Consider the following 22,982-nt stretch of genomic DNA (forward strand, 5'->3'; position numbering starts at 1 on the left):
GCTTCAGAATCCATGCCCTGAGCCACTGCAGTAAACAGTAATGAAGTAGAGGACCAGTAATGATGAGGCCAATTAAACAGGCAGGCATCTGGTTCAGCAGCATTGGCATCACTCAGGAGCTGGTAAGATGTGTAGAGTCTCAGGCCCCACCCCACCTACTGATCAAATTCCGCAGAATTCCCACAGGAATCTTCCACACATTAGAGTTTGAGCAATGCTTATCTGGAAGTTTGAGGTCAATAACATAAACTGAATAAAAGAAGGAAGCATCTAGGTAGAAAAAGGGCAGGCAAGAGCTCAGATGAGTTGCCTGTAGGAAGACGGTTCAAAGCCACATGCAGTTGGCAGCTGTAGTTTCTGAAAGAGAAGCAAAGTAGTCATGGTTAGAAACTAGTGCCAGGTCCAGGCACAAATGGCTCTGATACTTGCTCAAATGTGTGACCTTTCCAAGACTTGATTCCAGCATCTGAACTGTGGAGGCAAAAGACAGCTCCTCATCAGGCTGGTGGGAAGATTAGGCAAGAAATTGTATATTTGGTGTTTAGCCTAGTGCCCCCTCCACAAATATCACCCGTTATGATTATGTCAAAATTAAAATTTATTAACACTAAGCTGACTCTAAGGCTTCTGATTCTAGTGACAAAGGCTAGGAAGACATTAGAAGAGGCTGCAGAGAAGTGTAGACTACTTAGAAAGTTGAGCTAAAATCCTTCATCTTACCTGGATGGAGTTCAAAGATGCCATTTCTTTCTTGATTTTGAATATTAGAGAAACAAGGGTTAGAGCATCCTTTTCAGAAGAACTTAAAGGCACATGTAGAATTAATAACAGGATGCCTATCTTTCAAATCAGCAGGTAAGTTAAAAGCAAACCAAATAGAATTCACAGAGCAAAGAACAGAGAGAATAAATGAAGCAACAAGAAAACTTGGTCCTAAGGAATAATTTTTTAAAAGACGGGAGATCAAACATCTATTATGACAAATATGTTTATACTTAACTCTTATATTAGAAGACTGAGATTCTCAGTCTGGGTGAACAAACTAAATTCACCCCTATGCTACTTCCAAAAGAAAAAGGAAATGCAAAAAGAAAAGCGACAATGAAAGGATGCTGCCAGGCCCATGGAAACTGGAGGAAGAATGGAGAGCAAAATTGACCTCAGAAAAATCCAAGGCAGGAAGCATTAACCAAGTTTAAGAAGGTCACTTTATATTAATAAAAGTTTCAGTCATAACCAATGCTAGTCAATGAACAGCCTTTGTGTGTCAAATAACATGGGTTCAATATCTATCAAGCATAAACTTTGACCAATACCAAGAAAATCTGGCAGAAATGCAATAACTCTGGGAGATGGTAACCAGCCTATCTCAGACATAAAATAAAAGGTCCCAACCTCCAATGAGCATTACCAAAAAAAAAAAAGACAATATATTAATGCACAAGTTAAGCTTTAGTAAAATCCCCATAGTAGATTCTGTACAGGCTACATTCTTAGCTTATAACACTATACAAATAGAAATTTTTTAAAATAACGGCATGACAATAGTTTCTAATGCACAGAAATTCATGAGAAACTTGCTTGGTTCTCATGATTATTGGAGATGCAATCTTATCTTGTGACTTGGAAGGGAAGCATCCTGTTATTGATCCTGTATGGGACTGCACGTTAAATTTTTTTGAACTTAAAAGCTTAAAGGGTTGAGATTGAATAATCCCAGATAGGACGATGTTAGAAAACTAGTAATTTCTTTCGATTATGGTCAGAAACTCAGGAAAGTTCAGCCAGGCTCATTCACTTATAACTATCCAACCATCCAACCATCCATCCGTGCAATATGTACTGAGAATCTTCGCCAAACCACAAAGGACAAGGAGTCCAATGGAATAAAGAGACAGATAAGGTGCTTCTTCTTATGAATTGTCCAAACCTACAGACTACAACATGCACAAAAAAAGAGAACAAGTAGATAAATGCTTGAAAATGGAAGTATGATGCTAAACAATGGGGTGTGATAGAGTGTTGTAGGAATAATAAGATGTCAGTTTAGGTCTCGGTTTTTCATTCAACAAATATTTATTGGATGCTCATGATGCACCGTGCTCAGGAGCTATCCAAGTAAACAAGACATAGCTGTTGAGGAGCTTATATATTAGTGGAGGGAGTCAAGTAAATAAACTAGGGAATGGGGAAATAATTTATTTCAGATAGTGCTCAGTGTTGTGAAAAATAAAATAAAATAGTGCAATGGAAAAGGGCATGATTGGGGCAGGAAGGGGGTTGATACCAGTCTCAGAGACCCCCTGGGGTGGGCGCACTGGATATGAGAGCCTCAGGAGACAAGGTCAGAAAGGCAACTGGGAGCCAGCTCACTCAGGTTGTCTTAGAACAATGGGAAGCCTCCGGAAGGTGACATTATTGGACTGGGTACTTTGAGAAGGTAATTCCACGTGGTTCTGCAGGGTGAGGATGGGGGGACCAGATACCCTTCTAGAGCCAAAGCAACCTACGTTGGCAAGCATGCAGTTTCCACCAAGGATCAGATGGGCCCTGCTCTAATTATACTGGTAATTATAAAATTGATACTGGATAAGCAGGAAAAAGAATTCCTTCTTTTAGGAAGCCAGCCCCAGCCTCTCAAACAGAGACGGTATTTGTGAAATTTACAAAGAACTGATGAAAGGAGGCAAAAACCAGTCCAGACTGGGGGCACAGGCGTGACCCTGGAAAATAAACCCTAGATGCTAGGGAATGCATGGAGGCCAGATGCCGGGAATGAGAGGAGCCCAGATGGTAGCGAGGAGACCAACCTGAATGTCCCCACGGAGTCTCCCAGTCCCCGAATCAGCATTAGAAAGAGCAAATACTTCACAGTCAGACCTGGATTTTAATCCTTGTCCTGCCTCTGGGAGCCTCTCTGAGCCCAAGTCTCCCTACCCGGAGATGGGTTTAATCATAACCTTTATCCTCAGTTGCTGTGCAGATTACACGTGTTTGCTTTTGAAAGGCGCCTGGCACACAGTAGGTGTTCCAGAAACGCCAGCTCGTTCTCTCCAGGCTCTCCGAAGTCTCTTGTCTAAAAACTATGGGGAAGAGAGAAAGGACGAAAAGAAGGGAAACTTCAACCACAGAGGTTCTTAAGCCCCCAGGGGATCCTGGAAGGGAGTTAAAGAGCCCATGATAATAAGATTCTCACCCCATGTTCCATGTGACAAAGTAACAAAGACACAAGAACAGTGAATCCATCAGAATTTAGAGGAGGCAGACAAAGGCAGATCATTGAAGGAATAAATTCACTAGAATCTAAAAAAACAAGTCTGTCTGCTTTCATCTATCTGGGAGGTGACGCAAAGACTCACACCAGGCCAAAAACACACTTCCTTCCACTCAAGTGGGGCCATGGGCCGGGCACGTTTTCAGGACAGACCCCTGGAGAATCATAAATCTCCTCAGTCTGGCCACATCTTGCAACATGTCGGTCCCCACTCCGAGCTAAGCTTTAGATATATGTCGCTGCCAAGGGGATTTATTATTTTAAAAGGTCAGAGAATTATTGCCATTGAAACTTGTGCACAGAGCAGGTCTTACTATTCCCCAGCTCCCTGGTGTGCTTTTTCACACTCAAGAGAGATGGCCTGGAGGAAGCGTAACCTTTGAGAAGTGACTTTCCAGGCAGAGTATCTAACTGCTTTGGAGCCTGGGGAATCAGGGAAATCTCTGAGGGCAGGAACTCCAGAATTTATCACCCTCCCCTCCCTCCCACCCTGAGAACCATCACACCCTCAGCTTCCAGGGTGGCCAGCAGTGCTCAGGCTCCAACCCTCTCTGGACAGTTGCATGAGCACCCATATCTGGGGGAAGAAGGACGAACAGCTCCACACAACAGATTCTGACCTCAACCCAGCTACTAGAAGATTGAGAAAACAGGGATGCCAAGTCAGTTAAACAGCAACAATCGCCTTGACTATAGACACAAATTTGTAATATGCTGGTTACTGAGCCATTAGGAAGAGAAAGGAATGGAATGGAAATGTTTTTTCCCCAATAGGAATTTTGTGAGAAATCGTGAGGAATTTCCATTTTCTCACAGCTGACAAAGAATTTCCTAGTGTCCCAAGAGGCTCTGGGGACTGCATGGGTCCAAGAAAGCTAAAACCATAATTAGATTTAAGAAAGCAAAACAAATAAACAAAAAAATCAACTCTGCACTAGTATGAAAAATTTTAATGCCTGGGGGAATCTGGAAAAGCCCCCACACACAGTGGAAAGAATCCAGGCCACAGAGATGGACAGACCTGAATTCCAATCCCAGCTCTCCCACTTGCAAACTGTGTGGCTGTGGGCAAGTTTCCTCAACTCTCTGAGCTATTGCTCTCCATCATTGGAAAGGGGGTTGGTGAGAATTATTCTGCAAGTGTAACCACATGGCTTATAGTTGATGCCCAAAGAATTGCTCTTATTATTTAGTCAAGTACTTTGCCAGCCCTGAAATAAATAGGTAGATAGATTATAGGTAGATAGGTAGGTAAGTAGGTGAGTAGAGATTGATAGATGATAGAAGATTGAAATTGAGTAATTACATCAATCAACCTATCAACAAACCAACTCAGTGAAGTCACACAGCAACTACACAGAATTTCTTAAGTTCAGAGATTAAGGGGTCACAGTGGGAAAAGGGGGCAGATCAGGGGCTAAGGAACCCACTGAGGAGATCAGCCAGGAATGGATGCATTTGGTCCCTTGAGATGAAAGGAACCTGCCTGCCCTCCTTTCTACTTCCACCTCTTCTCTCCCCAGCACACAGAATGGATTGTGCTAAACAGGGCCAATCCCCACATGCAGGTCACATGGTAGTTAGAAGCACTGGCCCTAGAGCCAGCCTGCCTAGTTTCAGATCCAGCTCTGCTCCACACTATGGGTGATCCTGGAGACACTTTGTTAAGTCTTGGTTTCCTCTTGTTAAAAAAAGTTAACAGTTTGGCAGTTCCTCAAAAAGTTAAAAATAGAATTTCCATATGATCCAGCAATTCTACTCCTAGGTATATACTCAAGAGCAGTGAAAACAGGGACTCATACACTTACATACTTGTACATGCATGTTCATAGCAGCATTATTCACAATAGTCAGAAGGTGTAAACAACCCACAAGTCCACCAGCTGATGAATGGATGCACAAAATATGGTCTATTCACACAAATAACACAATATTATTTTGCCTCAACAAGGAATGAAGTACTGGTACATGCTACAACATGGATGAACCTTGAAAATACTATATGAAATGTTCAGAATAGAGAAATCATAGAGACAAAAAATAGAATGGTGGTTTCTGAAGGCTGTAAGGAGAGAAGAATGGGGGATAACTGCTTAATTGGTACCGGGGTTTTCTTTGGGATGATGAAAATGTTCTGAACTAGACAAAGGCAGTGGTAGCACAATAATGTGAATGTACTTAATGCCACTGAATCACTCACTTTAAAATGGTTCATTTTATGCTATGTGAATTTTACCTCATTAAAAAAGTGGGTTTAACTATAGCACCATCACACAAGAGGCTGTTGGGGGTGGAGAGAGATGCAATGAAAGGGTACATGTAAATAAAGCACTTGGCACAAAATAAGCACCCAGAAACATTCATTTAGGAGCTTACTTCTTTGCTGACTGTCAACAGAGCCATCCTTTCCCTAAGTATCCCAACACTCCTGAAACATTTTCCTCAGGCTTGGGGAACAGGCTCACCTGCTGGCACTGGGCTGAATTTCTGCACAAAGCAGGATGGTTCTGAGTAAGCTCAGGTGGAGCAAAAGGTCCAGGGCCAGCTGTGACTGGAAGATGCCTCTTCTGCTATCTGCTGCCAGTCTCCCCAGATAGGGGCACAGACAGCAACAGACTGGGCAAGAGCTGAGTCCACTCCAGTGTCCCTACCTCCTAAGGATACCTCTAAGGTTAGAGTTGCTGCTCTCAACAGGCTCTGCAGAGATGAGAATGCTCAGAACTGGCCATGACACAGGCAGACAATTACACAGAGAAATGGCAATGGGGCGAACACTTTCTGTTCTGAACTCCCAGCCCAAGAGGCTGAGGCTGAGCTAAGTGGCCAATCCAATGAAGCAGTAGTGACCTATGTCCAGAGATGGACCCAATCTCCCAGGATCTCCTTTCCAACTGTGTCTTTGATAAACCAACAAGGTTCAGAGCAGAGCAGTACCAGGTCAAGAAAAGGCAGCTACTTAGCGTAATGTGTTCAAGGTTCATTCACGTTGTACATATATCAGAACTTCATTCCTTTTTTATGGTTGAACAGGGCTCACGGTATAGACAGACCACATTTGTTTATCCATTCATCCATTGATGGACAATTGGGCTGTTTCCAAACTTTTTGGCTATTGTGAGTAGTGCTGTCATGAACATTTGTGTACAAGTTTTTGTTTGAATACCTATATTCAATTATTTTGGTTATACACCTAGGAGCGGAATTGCCAGGTCACATGTTTAATTTTTTGAAGAACAACCAAAACTGTTTTATAAGCAAAAGAAGCCATACATCAAAGGTCACATATTCTATGATTCCATTTGCATGAAATGTCCAAGTAGGTAAGTCCACAGAGACAGTGGTGGCTAAGATCAGTAGTGGCCAAGGGCTGAGGAGATGGAAGGATGGGGAGTGGGAACTTAATGGGCACAGGGTTTTACTTTGAATGGAAATATTTTGGAACTGGATAGAGGCTGTTGTTGCACAACATCATGAATGTACTAAACATCACTGAATTGTTTACTTTAAAATGGCTAATTTTATGTTAGGTAAATGTCACTTCAATATTTTTTTTAAGGCAGCTACTCAAATTCTTCTGCCTATAGCTGGCAGCCAACCAGAGGAGTATGGGGACGGGTGCACAGATGGACAGTGGCACTCAACGGAGGAGAACAGGGGCCATGAGAGCGAGGAGCCCACTCTAATCATCACTCAACGACTCCCTATGGAGTCTCCTTCACCACTTAGCCCATCTCCAGTCCACTCAAGGACCAGCCCCTATAATCCTATTATGTAAAAAATTTACATGAGTGATAAAAAGCTGCTGTCTTGACACTAATCTTAGGAAAAAATTTCTTACATTCGTATTTATTTTCCTTCCCAAGTTTTAACTGAAGAGAAGATACAATGTCACGGGGGAAATAAAATCTTACTTCATCTAATTGAGAGCCATGTGGCTTCATTAGAAATTATATTTGTACCTCATTAAGCAACAATAATAATATAGAGTTGGAATCAATAAAAAAAAATACATTGCCCTAAGGTATAGACTCATTTGAATCAATTATAATCTTATATGACCAAGCTCCAATAGCAGTAATGCTAATAAAAATGTGGTGTGAGGCCTGAAGACATGGCCTTACTCGCTTGCCTATTATAGAGAAATAAAGGGAAGCACACAGTTCCCATCCTGACAACCACCCTCACCATTCCCAATAAGCCATTTAACCATCCTCTTAACCCTTGCAAAACTAGAGCTCATCCATTAAAGATGACCAGTAGGGTGCATCTCACAAGCCTATCCTGATCGATTAATAGTGACTGTTTTGCTTGTTGAACAGTGCTTTGGTTGATTATAGATGTCTGTCTTGGGCACAGGAGATGGAATGCTGGATCTGTTTGCAACTATTTGCAGTCAAGTTCAGCAGCCCCTACCACTGGGAGGCGAGGATAAGAAAACTATAGGCTGTGAGTCCCAGTGATACCCACCCCTCTCCCTAGCCTCCTACTTTGCCGGGGCCTGGTAAGCACAGGAATAGAGTAAAAAAGACTTATCAGCCTCCTTTATTTGTATTAAATTTAAGAAATTCCTTAAGCCAGGACAAAATAAGCTCTTACCTGACCTTCAACCAGGCTGAATGGCAGGGACAGTAGATCCTGCAAAAAAAAAAAAAAAAAAAAGATCGAAAGGTTTAGTTTCCCATTGAAACAACTCCTTTTTTCTTTGCTTTTCTTTCAGAAGTAATATCTACATTCCTTGCAAAGAAATACTTTATTCATTCATTCTTAAAATGTTCATTGAGTGCCTACTGTGTGCTAAGCACTGTTGCATGGTTTACATTTTTCAAAATAACAAGATGACAAGGACACAGGAGAGAACACAGCAAATAAGAAAACTATAAATAGCTAATAAATGACTATAATATCCGATAGTGAGAAGTCCTATGATGACAACAAAAATGGGTTATGGGAGGAAGAACGACTGGGTGCCTCTTTAGGATGGGGATTAGGGAGGCCGAGCAATGAATGACAAGATGGACCCAGACATATCTGAGGTAGAGGCTTTCCTATGCAGGGATGGCAGGGGCAAACGCCCTGAGGCAGGCACAAGGAAAGGGGATGATATCAGGAAGGAAGGCAGGGCCTTGAGGCTGAGACATGAAGTTGGGTTTTTTTGATAAGTTGGGCAAACAAAGGAAGATTCTGAGCCAAGGTTTTAACATAAGTGATATACCACTCATCTCAATAGTCCCCCAAATAGGGAGACAGGGGTTTACTTCTTTCAGAAAACATCCCAAATCCCAAGCTAGGATTTCCAGGGGGCACCCAAAGAGACTCTCACTGCCTCTCAGAAGAACTTGCTCCTCAAGAATCTGCAAGTTTCAGGCTTCTGAGAGTTGAAATGTTCCCTCCTCTCAACCAGGAGGAAAGAACCCAGCACCCAGTCTAAGTCAGGCCAGCAGCAATACCCTCACCCATATGTAGTCCTGTGCAATAGCAGGACCCATGCACATACTCCACTGTTCATCTCCCAGCATGGAAAGGGTCCTGCCTGGGTCAAGAGGGAAACTGGGATTTATAAAATATAAATCCAAAGGACTGCCCCTGAGCACAGGACATGGTTCTTCAAGCCTGGAAAGCCTTCTTTCCTCCTCATTCTCTCTCTCCTTGGATCTGTCCTTCTACCGTATTTCTGATGGGTCAAGATGGTTTCCTATGTAAAGGAAGAGATAGGTCCAAAGCTTCCCCTCTTCTCCAGCCCAAATATCAGACCTAGCACCTTCGTCATATCCTCATTGGCATTGCTGGAACCTGGCACCCCAGGGTAGATATTGTTTTCCCCTTCCTGGACTCTGCCCAGCCAAGTAAAGTCCCCCTAAGATGGGCTAGTCCCAACAAAGCACAGCTGGGAGCTTGTCCAGGCCAGCACCCTTACCTGGGAGCCATCCAGATTCTTTTCTGCATTGCTGCTTGTAGTCCTGAAGATCTGGCCACTCAGAGATAGGGAGCTTTTAGCAGGTGCCTCCCACCCACACCACTCGAGGAGCTTCAGGTCCTCCACCCTTCTTCTTAGGAAGTAAATGAGATACCACGTCTCAATTCATGGAAGACACTCAATAAAGGCAAGTGTGTTTCTGCTCATTGGTTTTCAAGTGTACAATCAAGAAATTAACGATGGAGAGCTAGGATGAGCCAGTACAATGCTGTCTGCATGAAAAGAAATCCTTGGGAGGATAGCCAGAATTTGGAAATGCTATCCACATAGTAGACGCTACTTCAATGCCTGAAGAATGGGTTCTTCCTCTTCCTCAGCCCTGCACTAAGTTGGTTACCCCCACCCTAGTTGTGTGGTTTCCCTGCCACGGGCAGGATGCCAACAAGATTTTTATCCTGCCTGCCTGTTCTAAAAAAGCACAGAAAGGACAATGTCCTGCTCCCTCTGTCAGTTTACTGGGCTACTGGGCCCAGCCAAGACTGAGTGTGTAAGCTAGAGTCCAGTGTTGCATGTAGCAGAGGAATAGACATACACCTTTATCCTGGGCCTTAGAAGCAAGCCCTCTGCCTCTTCCAGCCTTTACTCCAGCCATCATTCACTCCCTTTGTTGTCATCAAACTCACCTTCTATGCCAGTGCCCAGAAATGTGTCCACAACTCATCCCTCTCTTCTTCCTTACCTCCTTTAGCAACTGTACCTGCTCCACCCTCTTTAATTTTCCCATCCACTTTCCCTTTCTTTCTTCCAAAAATATCTATTAAATACTTGCAGGATGCTCACATTTTGCTCAACACTGGGGCATGATATTAAGCACAAGTAGATGAAGTCCTCATTCCCCAACTTAAACATTACATGGAAGACAGACCCTCCTCAGCTCTGGATCCAGGCCCAGATTACTTGACTATAGCCAGGGTCCCTTTTCCCTCCTCATCTTGCTGGGCTGTAGTGGCCTTCCCTTCTTAAACCTTTGTCTCCTTTCTCTCTTGGACCTCTCTTCCTAATGTCCTTCCTCCTTTAAGCTCCTTATTCTAAGCCTTTTCTGGAATGCTGGCATCCTCTAGAATGCTGCCTCTGAGCTCATCTCCCTCTCCCTCCCTGGGCACCATCACCTGGCCCACCCAGAGCAGCAGTCTCCAGTTCATGTGGGACTCCCGATCATGTGTGCCCAGTCCCACTCACCCACCTGAGCTCCAGACCCAGAGAACCAACTGTCCTCTTATTCTTTCCAAGTATGTGTTCCATTGACATTCCAAAACTGCATGCACCCAGTCAAGCATTTCAACTTCACATTAACAACTGTGCCTCCTCGATCTCCTAGGGCAGAGAACGGCACCCCAATTCTCCCAACCCACTAAGCCTGAAACCCTGGTGCCGTCCTCTCGCTCATCAATCACCAAGGCCCCTTGATCCACCACAACTGTGCCTCTTTCACCATACTCTCCTCCTCAGTCTGGCTATTACAATCATAGCATCTTCAAAGGCTTCTAGACACCTATCTTTGTGCCTGCTGAAAACAATTTGGCTGAAAGCAAAGGGGTTAACAAAACAATTTGGTCAAAATGGACATTCCATGATGGTTGTTTTTCCATGTTGTTGGTAATCTTGGAGTGCCATGAGGTGGCTTTAAAACCTTTTTATGCATCTTTGTCACTTGGATATGTTTTATCCCCAAAATAAGAGTTTCATTTTATTTTGTTTGCTTAAAAATGAAAACCTGACTTCCGGAGAAGATGGCAGCTTAGTAAGACGCACGGGTCTTAGTTCCTCCTCCAGAACAGCAACTAAAGAACCAGAAACAATACAAAACAGCTCCCGGAGCCACGACAGAGACCAAAAAGACAACGTACCCCATTCTGGAACGGCTGAACGGGCAGGGAGAATCCGCTGCGGTGAGATACCCGAGGGGCGCGCGTTTTCCCGGCCAGGGCGGCTGGCGACTGGGGTCCCCTCCACGCACGTGGCTCCCCAGTCTGACTGGGAACGTTGGATAGCGGGGCCCTCCTGCCACGCTTGGCGTCTCGGGCCAGCTGGGCAATTTGGACCGGCACTCCCCCAAGCCGCGGCAGCCGGCGACCCCCCCCTCCACGCGCGGTTGCCCGGGCCGACTGCGAGATTCGGATTGGCAAGTTAAAGGAGCCACAGCATCTTTTACTGGTGGGACCCGCAGACAGACGAGCGCCACGAGCACCACCTACTGGGCAGAAAAAGAAAAACAGAGCCCAGAGATTTCACAGAAAAACCTTTCAACCAGCCGGGTCCCACACCCAGGGAAATCTGATCAAATGCCCAGACACCAGCAGAAAATAATGGATGATGCTTGGAAAATTGAAGATATGGCCCAGTCAAAAGAACAAACCAATAGTTCAAATGAGATACAGGAGCTGAGACAACTAATGCTGAATATACGAACAGAAATGGAAAAACTCTTCAAAAACCAAATCAATAAATTGAGGGAGGACATGAAGAAGACATGGGCTGAACAAAAAGAAGAAATAGAAAATCTGAAAAAACAAATCACAGAACTTATGGGAGTGAAGAACAAAGAAGAAAAAATGGAAAAAACAATGGATACCTACAATGGTAGATCTAAAGAGACAGAAGCTACAGTTAGTGAACTGGAGGATGGAACATCTGAATTCCAAAAAGAAACAGAAACTATAGGGGAAAGAATGGAAAAACTTGAGCAGGGGATCAGGGAACTGAATGACAATATGAAGCGCACAAATATACGTGTTGTGGGTGTCCCAGAAGGAGAAGAGAAGGGAAAAGGAGGAGAAAAACTAATGGAAGAAATTATCACTGAAAATTTCCCAACTCTTATGAAAGACCTAAAATTACAGATCCAAGAAGTGCAGTGCACCCCAAAGAGATTAGACCCAAATAGGCGTTCTCCAAGACACTTACTAGTTAGAATGTCAGAGGTCAAAGAGAAACAGAGGATCTTGAAAGGAGCAAGAGAAAAACAATCCATCACATACAAGGGAAACCCAATAAGACTATGTGTAGATTTCTCAGCAGAAACCATGGAAGCTAGAAGACAGTGGGATGATATATTTAAATTACTAAAAGAGAAAAACTGCCAACCAAGACTTCTATATCCAGCAAAATTGTCCTTCAAAAATGAAGGAGAAATTAAAACATTTATAGACAAAAAGTCACTGAGAGAATTTGTGACCAAGAGACCAGCTCTGCAAGAAATACTAAAGGGAGCACTAGAGTCAGATACGAAAAGACAGAAGAGAGAGGTATGGAGTAAAGTGTAGAAAGAAGGAAAATCAGATATGATATATATAATACAAAAGGCAAAATGGTAGAGGAAAATATTATCCAAACAGTAATAACACTAAAAGTTAATGGACTGAATTTCCCAATCAAAAGACATAGACTGGCAGAATGGATTACGACCCAGCAATACCACTGCTAGGTATCTACTCAAAGGACTTAAGGGCAAAGACACAGATGGACATTTGCACACCAGTGTTTAGAGCAGCATTATCTACAATTGCAAAGAGATGGAAACAGCCAAAATGTCCATCAACAGACGAGTGGCTAAACAAACTGTGGCGTACACCTACGATGGAATATTATGCAGCTTTAAGACAGACTAAACTTATGAAGCATGTAATAACATGGATGGACCTAGAGAACATTATGCTGAGTGAGTCTAGCCAAAAACTAAAGGACAAATACTGTATAGTCCCACTGATGTGAACCGACATTCGAGAATCAGCTTGGAATATATCATTGGTAACAGAGACCAGCAGGAGTTAGAAACAGGGTAAGATAATGGGTAATTGGAGCTGAAGAAATACAGACTGTGCAACAGGACTAGATACAAAAACTCAAAAATGGACAGCACAATAATACCTAAGTGTAATGTAACTATGTTGGAACACTGAATGAAGCTGCACCTGAAATATAGTTTTTTGTTTGTTTGTTTGTTTGTTTGTATCTTTTGTTTTTGTTTTTTCTTTTTCCCTTTTAATATATATATATTTTTTATTAGTATTATTATTTTAACTCTCTTCTCTATATTAACATTCTATATCTTTTTCTGCTGTTTTGCTAGTTCTTTTCCTAAATCGATGCAAATGTACTAAGAAATGATGATCATACATCTATGTGATGATACTAAGAATTACTGAGTGCATGTGTAGAATGGAATGCTTTCTAAATGTTGTGTTAAAAAAAAAATCAAAACCTAGTACTGTCAAGCACAACTGTAACTAACAGCACACTCAGGGGAAAGAAAAGACTCTCTCACAAAAGTCCTGATTGTAGAATTCATCTAAATCAGCTCCATGTAACAATCCCTTGAAAAGTAGCTTATGTGCTATACATCTCTGTGTAACCATGTGTGATTCATTTTGCAATATGTGTCATCCTGAAAGGTAGAGTGTAAGCTGAATTTACAAAAATCAAAATCAATATTATTTTCCCCACCACGCATTTTTTAATTTGACGAGGAAAGTCCCTTCTACCCGCCAACCTCAACCTTGAAAAATAATCATGGATACAAGTTTGACCCATACTCTTCCATCCTTTTTCTTAAACATGTAAACATGTATCAGCATATACATGTATATATATCTGCACACAAGTATAAGGTATTTAATGTTAAAAATGGATCAATGCTATATTACTTTTTTATACACCTATTTATTTAGCATGAATATCTTTTTCAACTAATTCATCTAGAAATGGGTTTCTCAACTTTGGCAGTATTACAAATTCAAGCTAGATCATTCTCTATGATGAGGGGCTGTACTGGGCATTATAGGATGTTTAGCAGCATCGCTGGCCTTTACCCACTAGATGCCAGTCGCCCTCCCTGCAGCTCTGCACAGTCGTAACCATACAAAATGTCACCAAACATTGCCAAATGTCCTCAGGAGCAAGATCGCCACTGATTGAAAACCACTGATGTAAAACCCGTTTCCTTTTTTAACACCTGCATGGAATTCTACAGTATGGGGACAACATAATTTATTTAACCATCTGCCTACTGATCCACGTTCAAAATCCACTTTAAATTCATCACAGGAACTGGCTGATTAAAAAAAAATACCACAATGTATAAAGCAAAGGGTCATTTTACTTTATCCTTCTTGTGAACTTGAATTATTGTGTATCAGGTTTGTTTAAAACAGACAGGTACTCTGTATGCACTAGACAACTCTCTAGAGCTTCTTTTGTTTGCTCCTATGATATGAGTGATGACCAAATTCTACCTTGTGTCAAGAAGGGGTTGGCCATCTTCAGGGTTGGTGACAGTTCTCAGGGGTGGGTACTTCCATTTGCTGTTACAGGGAGTGAAAATTAGTGAACCCTTTCTGGCAGGGAATCTGGCAATATAGATTAAGAGGCCTGTCTAGCTGTATATTTCTTATTCAGTAAAATGAGGTGGATAGTTATGGTCTGTCTTTTCCCTTCTATTTAGGCTCAATGAGCTCAGCAAATCTAGATGGCTCTCCAAGATAAATGCCTGGCTCTTCTCAGAAAGACAATTAATGAGATCAGAGGCTACTTAAACTAAGATGAAATGTGAGATTAACAGACACTGGGCCATCTATCCACCTTGCCAACAGGCCATCTCCTCCTCACTGTGCTGCTTCATTGGGCACCACTAAGGAAACCCACCAAATGCACCGGGGCCAGCATGTCTATTTTTGAGATAATTACAAGGCTCAGGCTTGGAGCCACTTAAAAGCAGAAATGTGAGACAGAGAAGAATTAAGGTGAACTCTACCCCCTTTCTCCTAGGCTGAATATGTCCCAACAGGCTCTAAAGGGAAAAGAAAACCACATGAAATTTTCATCAGAGCCAGGTCGGTGGCTGCAGGAACTGTGGGGCCCAAAGTCCTAATTCTGAACGGTGCCCAGCATCATAATTAGGCGCCTTGCCCCTGCCAACCTGCTTGTCTCCTCACCGATTCCTTCTGCTCTCTGCCCTGGAAGTCTGGGAACACAGATACCTTCAGGGAAGGAAGGAGTAGGGTGAGGTAAAGGAGGAAAGAGAGAGAAAGAGGGACAGAGGCAACAGGGTTCAAGCAGGATACTGTGTCTCTAATTGCACACTTGAGTTCTCAAAACATTGTACTCTATTTAAATTCATTAGCTGCTACTCTACACCACCCTTAAAAATGGATGAGTTCTTTGCTCGCATAATCTTGCAAATAGGAAGTCCACTATGGGGTTAAATCACCAAAGGCCAGATTTCTCTCCTCCTCTTGAGCCTGCAGTCAAGCACACCAAGAATGCAAAATGTAGGAGTCACTTGGAAATGACCTGGCTTGCCTGCAGCCTCTCCCTCCCTCTCTGTAATACAGAAAAAGATGATAAATAAAGCCAACATGTTTCAGCATATATTCCTCTCCTTGTCACCTGTTTCATGGGCAGAATTTCAACACTGACATCTGAGCTTGCCCCTTTATAGGAATGTGTAAAAACAAGCCATGATAATCATAGCAGCTAGTATTTGATGGCCTCAGAGTACCAGCCAGGTACTCACACAGTTGGATAGAACCATTGAGTCCTTCTTCATACAGGACTCAATCAGATGGAGGTTTCCTCTTGGCCTCTGGAAGGATTAGGATTATGGCAGCAGGAGTGAAAAAAGAAAGAAACAGTGTTTGGTCTTTTGGACATCCAAAGGAAGCTGCCAATATCCACAGACCATCCCTCGCCATGATGAGAAGTTCTGGTGACTGCGTCCTCATCGCCATCTGGAAAGGGCCCTGCACTAACAGCAGCGTCCCAGAGACTACAGATGTTCCAGAACGATTCCCACCCATGTCCTCACCCTTTGCATGGTTCCAATAAAACTTCTCCATGTGTATCCCCCATCCCTTTTTCAATGGAAAGGAGACTCACAGGCCCCTTAAAGGGCAGGTATTCGAATAGTTTGGATAGGAAATTCCAACCATACTACTTGGGAGAGACTGGATGGTGGTGAATTCTGCCCCACAAATGCAAATAGGACCTGAACACAGGGGACAAGAGTCCTCCTGAGGACCCAGCGCTATGTCTGGCCTAATCTCCAATGGCTTACCTACAGGGAGCCTCCTAGTACTCAGATACTGGAGACCGCATGATATTGCTGCCTAGAATTTGGAGACCCAGTCTTCTGGAAAAGACCAGGGAGGGACTCTCTGAGCAAGTCACCAAGAGGTCACAGCAGTCAGCACTAGGACATGGACATACCATCTGGGCTCAGTGGCTTGGGATAGGGAAGTATATGGTGGTGGAGAAGTAACATAGGATATTTAGAGCCATGTAGTCCTGGATTCTTCAACTAGACCAGGAGATCCATGAGGAGAGGGACTATGTCTGTCTTCTTCCCCACTATATCCCAAGATCTGGCCATTTCTGGTTCCCATGAGAAGCTCAATAAGAAACAGTAAGATGGATGGATGAATGAATGGATGGATGGATAGATGGATGGATGGATAGATGGGTGTGCTGGTATGTATGTATGTAAGGAAGGAAGGGTAGGTGGGTGAATGGATGGATGGATGGAAGCAAGGAAGGGAGGGTAGGTAGAGAAGAAAGGAAGGAGGGAGGGAGGGAGGGAATGGTGTGTGGATAGATGGATGGAAGGATGGATGGACGGACAGATGGATGGATGGATGGGTGAATGGATGGATGGATAGTTGGATGGATGGACAGGTGAAGGATGGACAGATAGATAAATAGGTCCAAATTCTATCATGTTCTCTTGAATAAAGACAGTGAAAAATTTAAATTCCTTAAAATTGATGTGTCCATTTGGATTTGCTGCAACCTGAGGGCACCTCTATCAAACAGTAGTAGAGAATCAAGTTGATAATGTGAGCCAGACTACCTGGAATAAAATTCCAGCCTCACTGAGCTATAAGCTTTCATGTGAGTCTCTTAACCTCTTTAAGACTCAATTTTCAGCTGTGTAAGATGGGAATAATAATTGTATCTGATTCATTTGGCTATAATGAGTATTAAATGAAATAATTAATGTAAATTGCTTAGTTAGTGGGTAGCAAATGATAGGGGCACAATAAAAGATATAATCCCTCTCCTCCTGCCCTTTCCTCTCCCCTCCAGGCTTCAAATATCAACTCTCACTGTGCTGCCCTCCCAGCCACACCACCCATCTACAGCCCCTATACCCAAGTCTCTCACCTTTTCCCTTATTCTTCTGGGCTTTGAAAAATCATTAATGGCACAAAAAAACAATTACACATAGTTAGCACATGCTGGGCCAATTGTGCTAAAGCCTTCATAATCCAACTCCAAGGAAGAGCATCTAGTACTTAATTTTTAAATGTAATATATATTTAATGCAATATTAATATTTAACTCCCTTAATGTAATATTTAATTTGACATCCAATGCAAATAAAAATAGTAAACAGATTTATTAATGATTTACACAAGTGCTTTCCTATTCTGTTTTGAAAGCATTTTTCTGCCCAGAAGACAATTTTCTACCCCTCAGAAGGCAAATATGGTAGGATTTTAAAGTTGGTTCTTATAAGTGGGTCAGAGCTGTCATTTCATGAGTGGGCTTAGCCAAGGAGAAGTGGCCATGGCTCTCACTTATTCATATAGTTAACGAGAACCAGTATGTGCATGCTAGTGGGTTAAGCTCTCACAGAGCTTGATCCAGTAAGAGAGCTTAACCCAGTAAATGCTGTGACAACCAAAACAGCACTATGCAGAGAAAGCATGCAGATAGTTATACTGAGCACGAGGGGCTCGTGATTGCACTAGGGGTTCCTGATTCAGACGTGGAGCAGGAAGGTAGTCAGAAAGACTTCTTGGAGGAAGCAATATCTGAAATGAGACCCTGTGGAGGAAGGGGAGGAAAAGCATTCTAGTTTGGGAGAAAGTTGATTCCAAATCCCAGACAACATGGTTGTGCAGAGCGAGAAGAGTTGAGAATGGCTGGAGGAGAGAAGAAAAGGTGGAGAATGGCATGAGCCACATGAAGGAATTTCCACTTCATTTTGAGGGTGAAGAGATTTAAGCACTGGAATGTACTGATCAGGTCTACACTTGAGAATGAGCCCTCTGGTGGGAAGACAGGTCCACAGCTATCATAGACATCAAGGTAAGAGAGGTGTCAATGGGGAGAAAATGGGAGGCTTTAAGAAATGTTTAAGACTCTGAATTGGCAGGTCTTGGTGACTGGGTGTGGCAAGTGAAAAATGGGAACAAAAGAAGGAATTTATGCAGGTTTTCAGCATGAACAAGTGGGGTGGGTGCATTAAATGATAATCAACAGGGCGGCCACGGTGGCTCAGCAGGCAGAGTTCTCATCTGCCATGCCGGAGACCCAGATTCGATTCTCAGTGCCTGCCCATGCAAAAAATATATATATATAATCAACATTATCAACATTATTATCAGCATTATCATCATCATCATCGTCATCAGTACTGATGAGGTCATGATGCCAAGTTCAGGGACTACATAAAATAAATCTATTTCTACCTTCACAGCACAAACTTTTACATCTGTTCCCCTAAATAAATGTAACCCATGGGAATTGTCCAACTGCAAAGTGTGATCATAAACAAAATGGGGTCCACTTGGTTTCATCCTATATGAGTGAAACAGCACAACACAAGTTTGAAATAAGCTAAATGGCCAACAATACGGAATTGGTTAAATGAAGTACAGCACATTCATACAACTGAATAGCATGCAATGTTTAGAAATTATGCTCCCAAGTTATATTTAACAATATAATCAAACAGGCTTAATGCATTCTAAAGTTCGTCTAAGTACGAGTATATGTAGAAAAATCCCTGTTATTTTAAGCACGTATTTTTTAAGAAAAAGAATGATATATGCCAAAATATTAACAGCAGTTATTTTTTAGTTTTTATTTCTTCTTTTTTTCTATATTTTCTAATTTTTTTCACAGTGCACATGTATTGTTTATTACTTAGAAATTCCTGACCCACAGATTCAATAAGCATAATAAAAATCATCAGGTGTTTTTTTATTGTGCTAAGGTTGAGGTGATCGGTTACTTAGCCATAGATAACTCTGTTCAGTTATCTATTGCTATAGATAAAGTACCTAGATACTGATACAAAACCTAAAACATGGCATTTATTTTGGGACCAGGCAATGAGCCTTGAGGAAACAGTTGGTGAGGGCAAGAAGGAAAACGTTGTTGGAAGCTGAAGTAAGAGGTTTCCTTGATATGTAGTGGAGGGGAATTTGGCAACACTGTTGATTGCAATAAAGTATAAAATAGGAAATGTACCAAATGAACTCAACATCCCAAGTGAATGCTGAAGGCACCACCCGGCTTCTTCCAGCCATCTGTAATAAAATGAGTGAAGGCAGAGCTCCACTGAAGAATAAACTACCCAGTTGTTGAGAATTGGAAGTAAATGTAAAGGTCCCAGGACAACCTTTCCAGCCAGCAAAGATCAAATCCAGATTATATCAGAACACCAAGCTGATTTCAGAGTTGAAGCTGAGTTGTGTTTGAAAATCCTTTTGTTAAAATCTCAGAAAGGTTTACGATGGTGCATCAAAACAAAATGCCTTCTGAGGATCTTAAGGTAGTACCTTGCAGGAAAAAGAGCTGAGGCTCTTAAAAATGCTGAACAGCAGCCAGCTCACAGGGGTCCCGGGTGAGGACAGAGATGTGGGTGGTTTTGGCCTAATGAACTGGATAAGTTGATATATAAGAAATCCACATAGTTTTTAAAGCAATTATATCAGCTTGGACTGGAAGAGGCAGAGAGTATTTGGGACTCCCAAACTTTGGTGGACAGAAAGCAGCCTGGGAGATCTATTCAAGTGCACGCACCACAGGGCTGTTTCTTAAGGGGAAAAGGATGCTTCAAAGGTCATTACCAAGACCTCAATGGACAAACTGAAAAGCCACAAAAAAAATCACCTCCAGGGATCTGTTTTTTACCCTAATTAAGAAATGGACATCATATGCTGTATTGGGTTTCTGAAATACTCTGAACTATTAATTGCTGTATGACTCCTATTTTCTCCCTTTTTGAAAGGAAATATTTATTACAGTTATCTTATTTCTGTATCATCATTGCATACTGGGCGTATGCATGGCAGATAACTTGTCTCATTAGTTTACAGGTTTTTAGATCTAGAGGACACCAAACTCAGGGGGTCCTCATCCAAACCTGGACCTCATTTGGATGATGAGATTTTTTACCTCCAGCCAAGCCTGATTCTGTAATGGGAGATACTTTTTTTTTTTTTGGTGGGGAGAACTTAGGAGAATTAAGAGTATTTTGCAGGTGACACGGGCAGGGGTTTGTGACTGCTTCAACTAACAGAGTATGGTAGGAGTATCATTATGAGACAGCCGAGGACAGGTCATAAAAGGTCATTCAGCTTCTGCCTTGGTGTCTATCAGTGTCCCTTCTCTGTACACTCCCTCCTGGGACACTTTCTTGGAACCCAGCTACCATGTTATGGGAAGATCAAGCCACATGGAAAAGTCATATGAAGATGGTAGTCTAGTCAATAATTCCAGCTGAGCCCAGCCTTCCAGTCATCCCAGCTTAGACACCGGACATGTGAGTGAGGAAGCCTCCAAGTGGTTCAGCTCCCAGCCACTGGAGTTGCCACCACCACTGAAGTCTTTCCATGTGTTCCACCAGATATCATGTCACAGAGACAGGCAATCCTGCTATGACCTGTCCAAATTCCTGACCCACAGATTCTACATATTTAATTAAATGGTGGTTGTTTTATGCCACTAAATTTAGGGTGGTTTCTTTTGTGGCAATGCAAAATTTGAAGGCCCCTTGATTGAGACTCCTGTAGAAGAAAGTGTGAAGAACTCTGGCCTGGCACCACCACACCAGGAAGCCTGGAAGTAAGCAAACTGCATTTCATGTTGAGTCTGCAAGAACAAGGAATATAATCCAAATCTCAAATAAACTCAAACTCCTCCCAGAGCCCATGTTTCTAACATCTTCTCCTATGATGCTCCCTTTTACTCACTCCACTTCAGCTATGCCAAAGTCTTTCGATTCCCTTTGCCTACATATGCTTCCCAATGCCCTTCCCCCACATTGTGCCTACTTAGGAATTCAGCTTTGCTATTATACTCCTTAACCACCAAAGAAAATCCCCCAATGGGCCCGTGGATAACAAAATCCTTTCCTCTTCTGCATGTGGATTTACCCTTCAGTTAACTTCCTTGCACTGACCCCTAGTAACCCAATGGGTAGAATGTCAATCATATTACTAGGCAACATTGCTTAGGGTAAAAATGACCCCTGCCTGGTTCTTTGCATCTAGTCTGGGAGGAACCCTAAATAAACTCTAAGTACCTAATGGGAACACCATTCTGAAGCCACCATACTCCATAATGAACAGAATCCTTTCAGAGATCCTGGAAGCTCTGCCTTCGGCCTTGTGATTAAAGATATTGGCTGCTTTAATGGACATGGCTTCTAAGCCAGGGCAGCACCCACACTTGCTCCCTGTGGAGCTCACTATCTTGCAACAACCTATGCAGTATGGACTGCTGGTGAAAAGGAAAGCTTGATATTGCCCTGCTGGCAAGCTAGGTCTCCTGTCCTCTATTCTTCTAGCACATGTGATGCCAAGAGTAGCCGATGATATTCTTATAAATCTGAACATTTAGTTGAATCTAAGAAGATCCTGGGTGCATCTCCCTACTCCTATTATTCTCCCTCACATGACCCTGTTTTACCCTTAAGTCATCTTTCACAATTAGTTGTTGTTTATTTGTATATTTATTGTTGGTATGTTCCCAAGATACTGAACTTCAGAAGATCAAGAATTATGACTGTTTTGTTCAGCACTGTAAACTCAGCTCTTAACCTGAGTTCCTGGCACATAATAGGGGCTTGGTAAATATTGGATGGATGCATGGATAACATGGATACATGTATGGATGGATATATTTAAAAATAAGATTGGAAGAGGAAGTTGTTAGAGAGTCAAAACAGACAAAGAGAGGTGAACAGAGTCCAAATCACAGAAAGCTTTGTTGTAAATGCACCTAAACAGAGTATTACCCTAAGGCCCTCTAAAAGATGCCAAGGGGTTTTGAGATAAAAAGTGATGATAGTTTAAGTTTTAGAAAAAGGTCATCCTGGCAGCAGCATGGAAGAGACATGCCCCAGGAGGTGGGGCCAGAGAGATAAGAAGCAGGGTAATAATTGGAAGGCTTGTTAATAGTCCAAGTGAAAAGGCAGAGGTGATGGGGAGGAGAAAACCATCTCAAGAGATGTTTAAGAAGTAAAATCTACCTTACTCAGTGACCACTCAAATGTGGAGGGTGGAATAAATAGAGAGAATAGAGTGACCACAAAGCTCACAGCTTGGGGGATAGGGTCCAGGTGATGACATTAACCTGGAAGAGGAACCCATGAGGGGTGATAGGGAGAGCATTAGGGTAAGATTGTGAATTTTATCTTGTACCTCCCAGAAGAGATGCCAGAGAGACAGCTGGGGCTCCAGGGAGAAGCTTAGAAATAGGGAAGTGGTTGTCATGGTTGGGAACCATAAGCATGATCAAGTTCATCCAGAAAATATGTAAAGTGAAAGTCAAAAGGTCTGAAGATAAAGCCCAGGAAAGCTGATGGAGAAGGAGGTGCCAAATGAAGGAGCCGAGAGGGATCCCTAAAGGCAGTTGATGTATAACGAGGGAAGGATTTGTCTCTGAAATCAGGGACGATGTCTCTCTCCTTTCTTTGAAGATTCATAACTGTGCTTGAACTTC

The 22,982-nt window shown here is 42.5% G+C and overlaps 1 protein-coding gene across 2 annotated transcripts in view; it reads right to left on the reverse strand.

Moving 5' to 3' along the window:
• RBFOX1 (RNA binding fox-1 homolog 1) overlaps positions 1 to 22,982 on the reverse strand; it is a 2,222,576-nt gene that overhangs the window by 2,026,449 nt on the left and 173,145 nt on the right. For both annotated transcript variants that reach the window (XM_077141880.1, XM_077141879.1), the window contains exon 4: positions 7,871 to 7,909. In XM_077141880.1, coding sequence (XP_076997995.1) covers positions 7,871 to 7,909 — 39 coding nt within the window. The remainder of the gene's footprint in view (positions 1 to 7,870; positions 7,910 to 22,982) is intronic.

The sequence above is a fragment of the Tamandua tetradactyla genome, chromosome 23, assembly GCF_023851605.1.
Source record: "Tamandua tetradactyla isolate mTamTet1 chromosome 23, mTamTet1.pri, whole genome shotgun sequence".
NCBI classification, from domain to species: domain Eukaryota; kingdom Metazoa; phylum Chordata; class Mammalia; order Pilosa; family Myrmecophagidae; genus Tamandua; species Tamandua tetradactyla.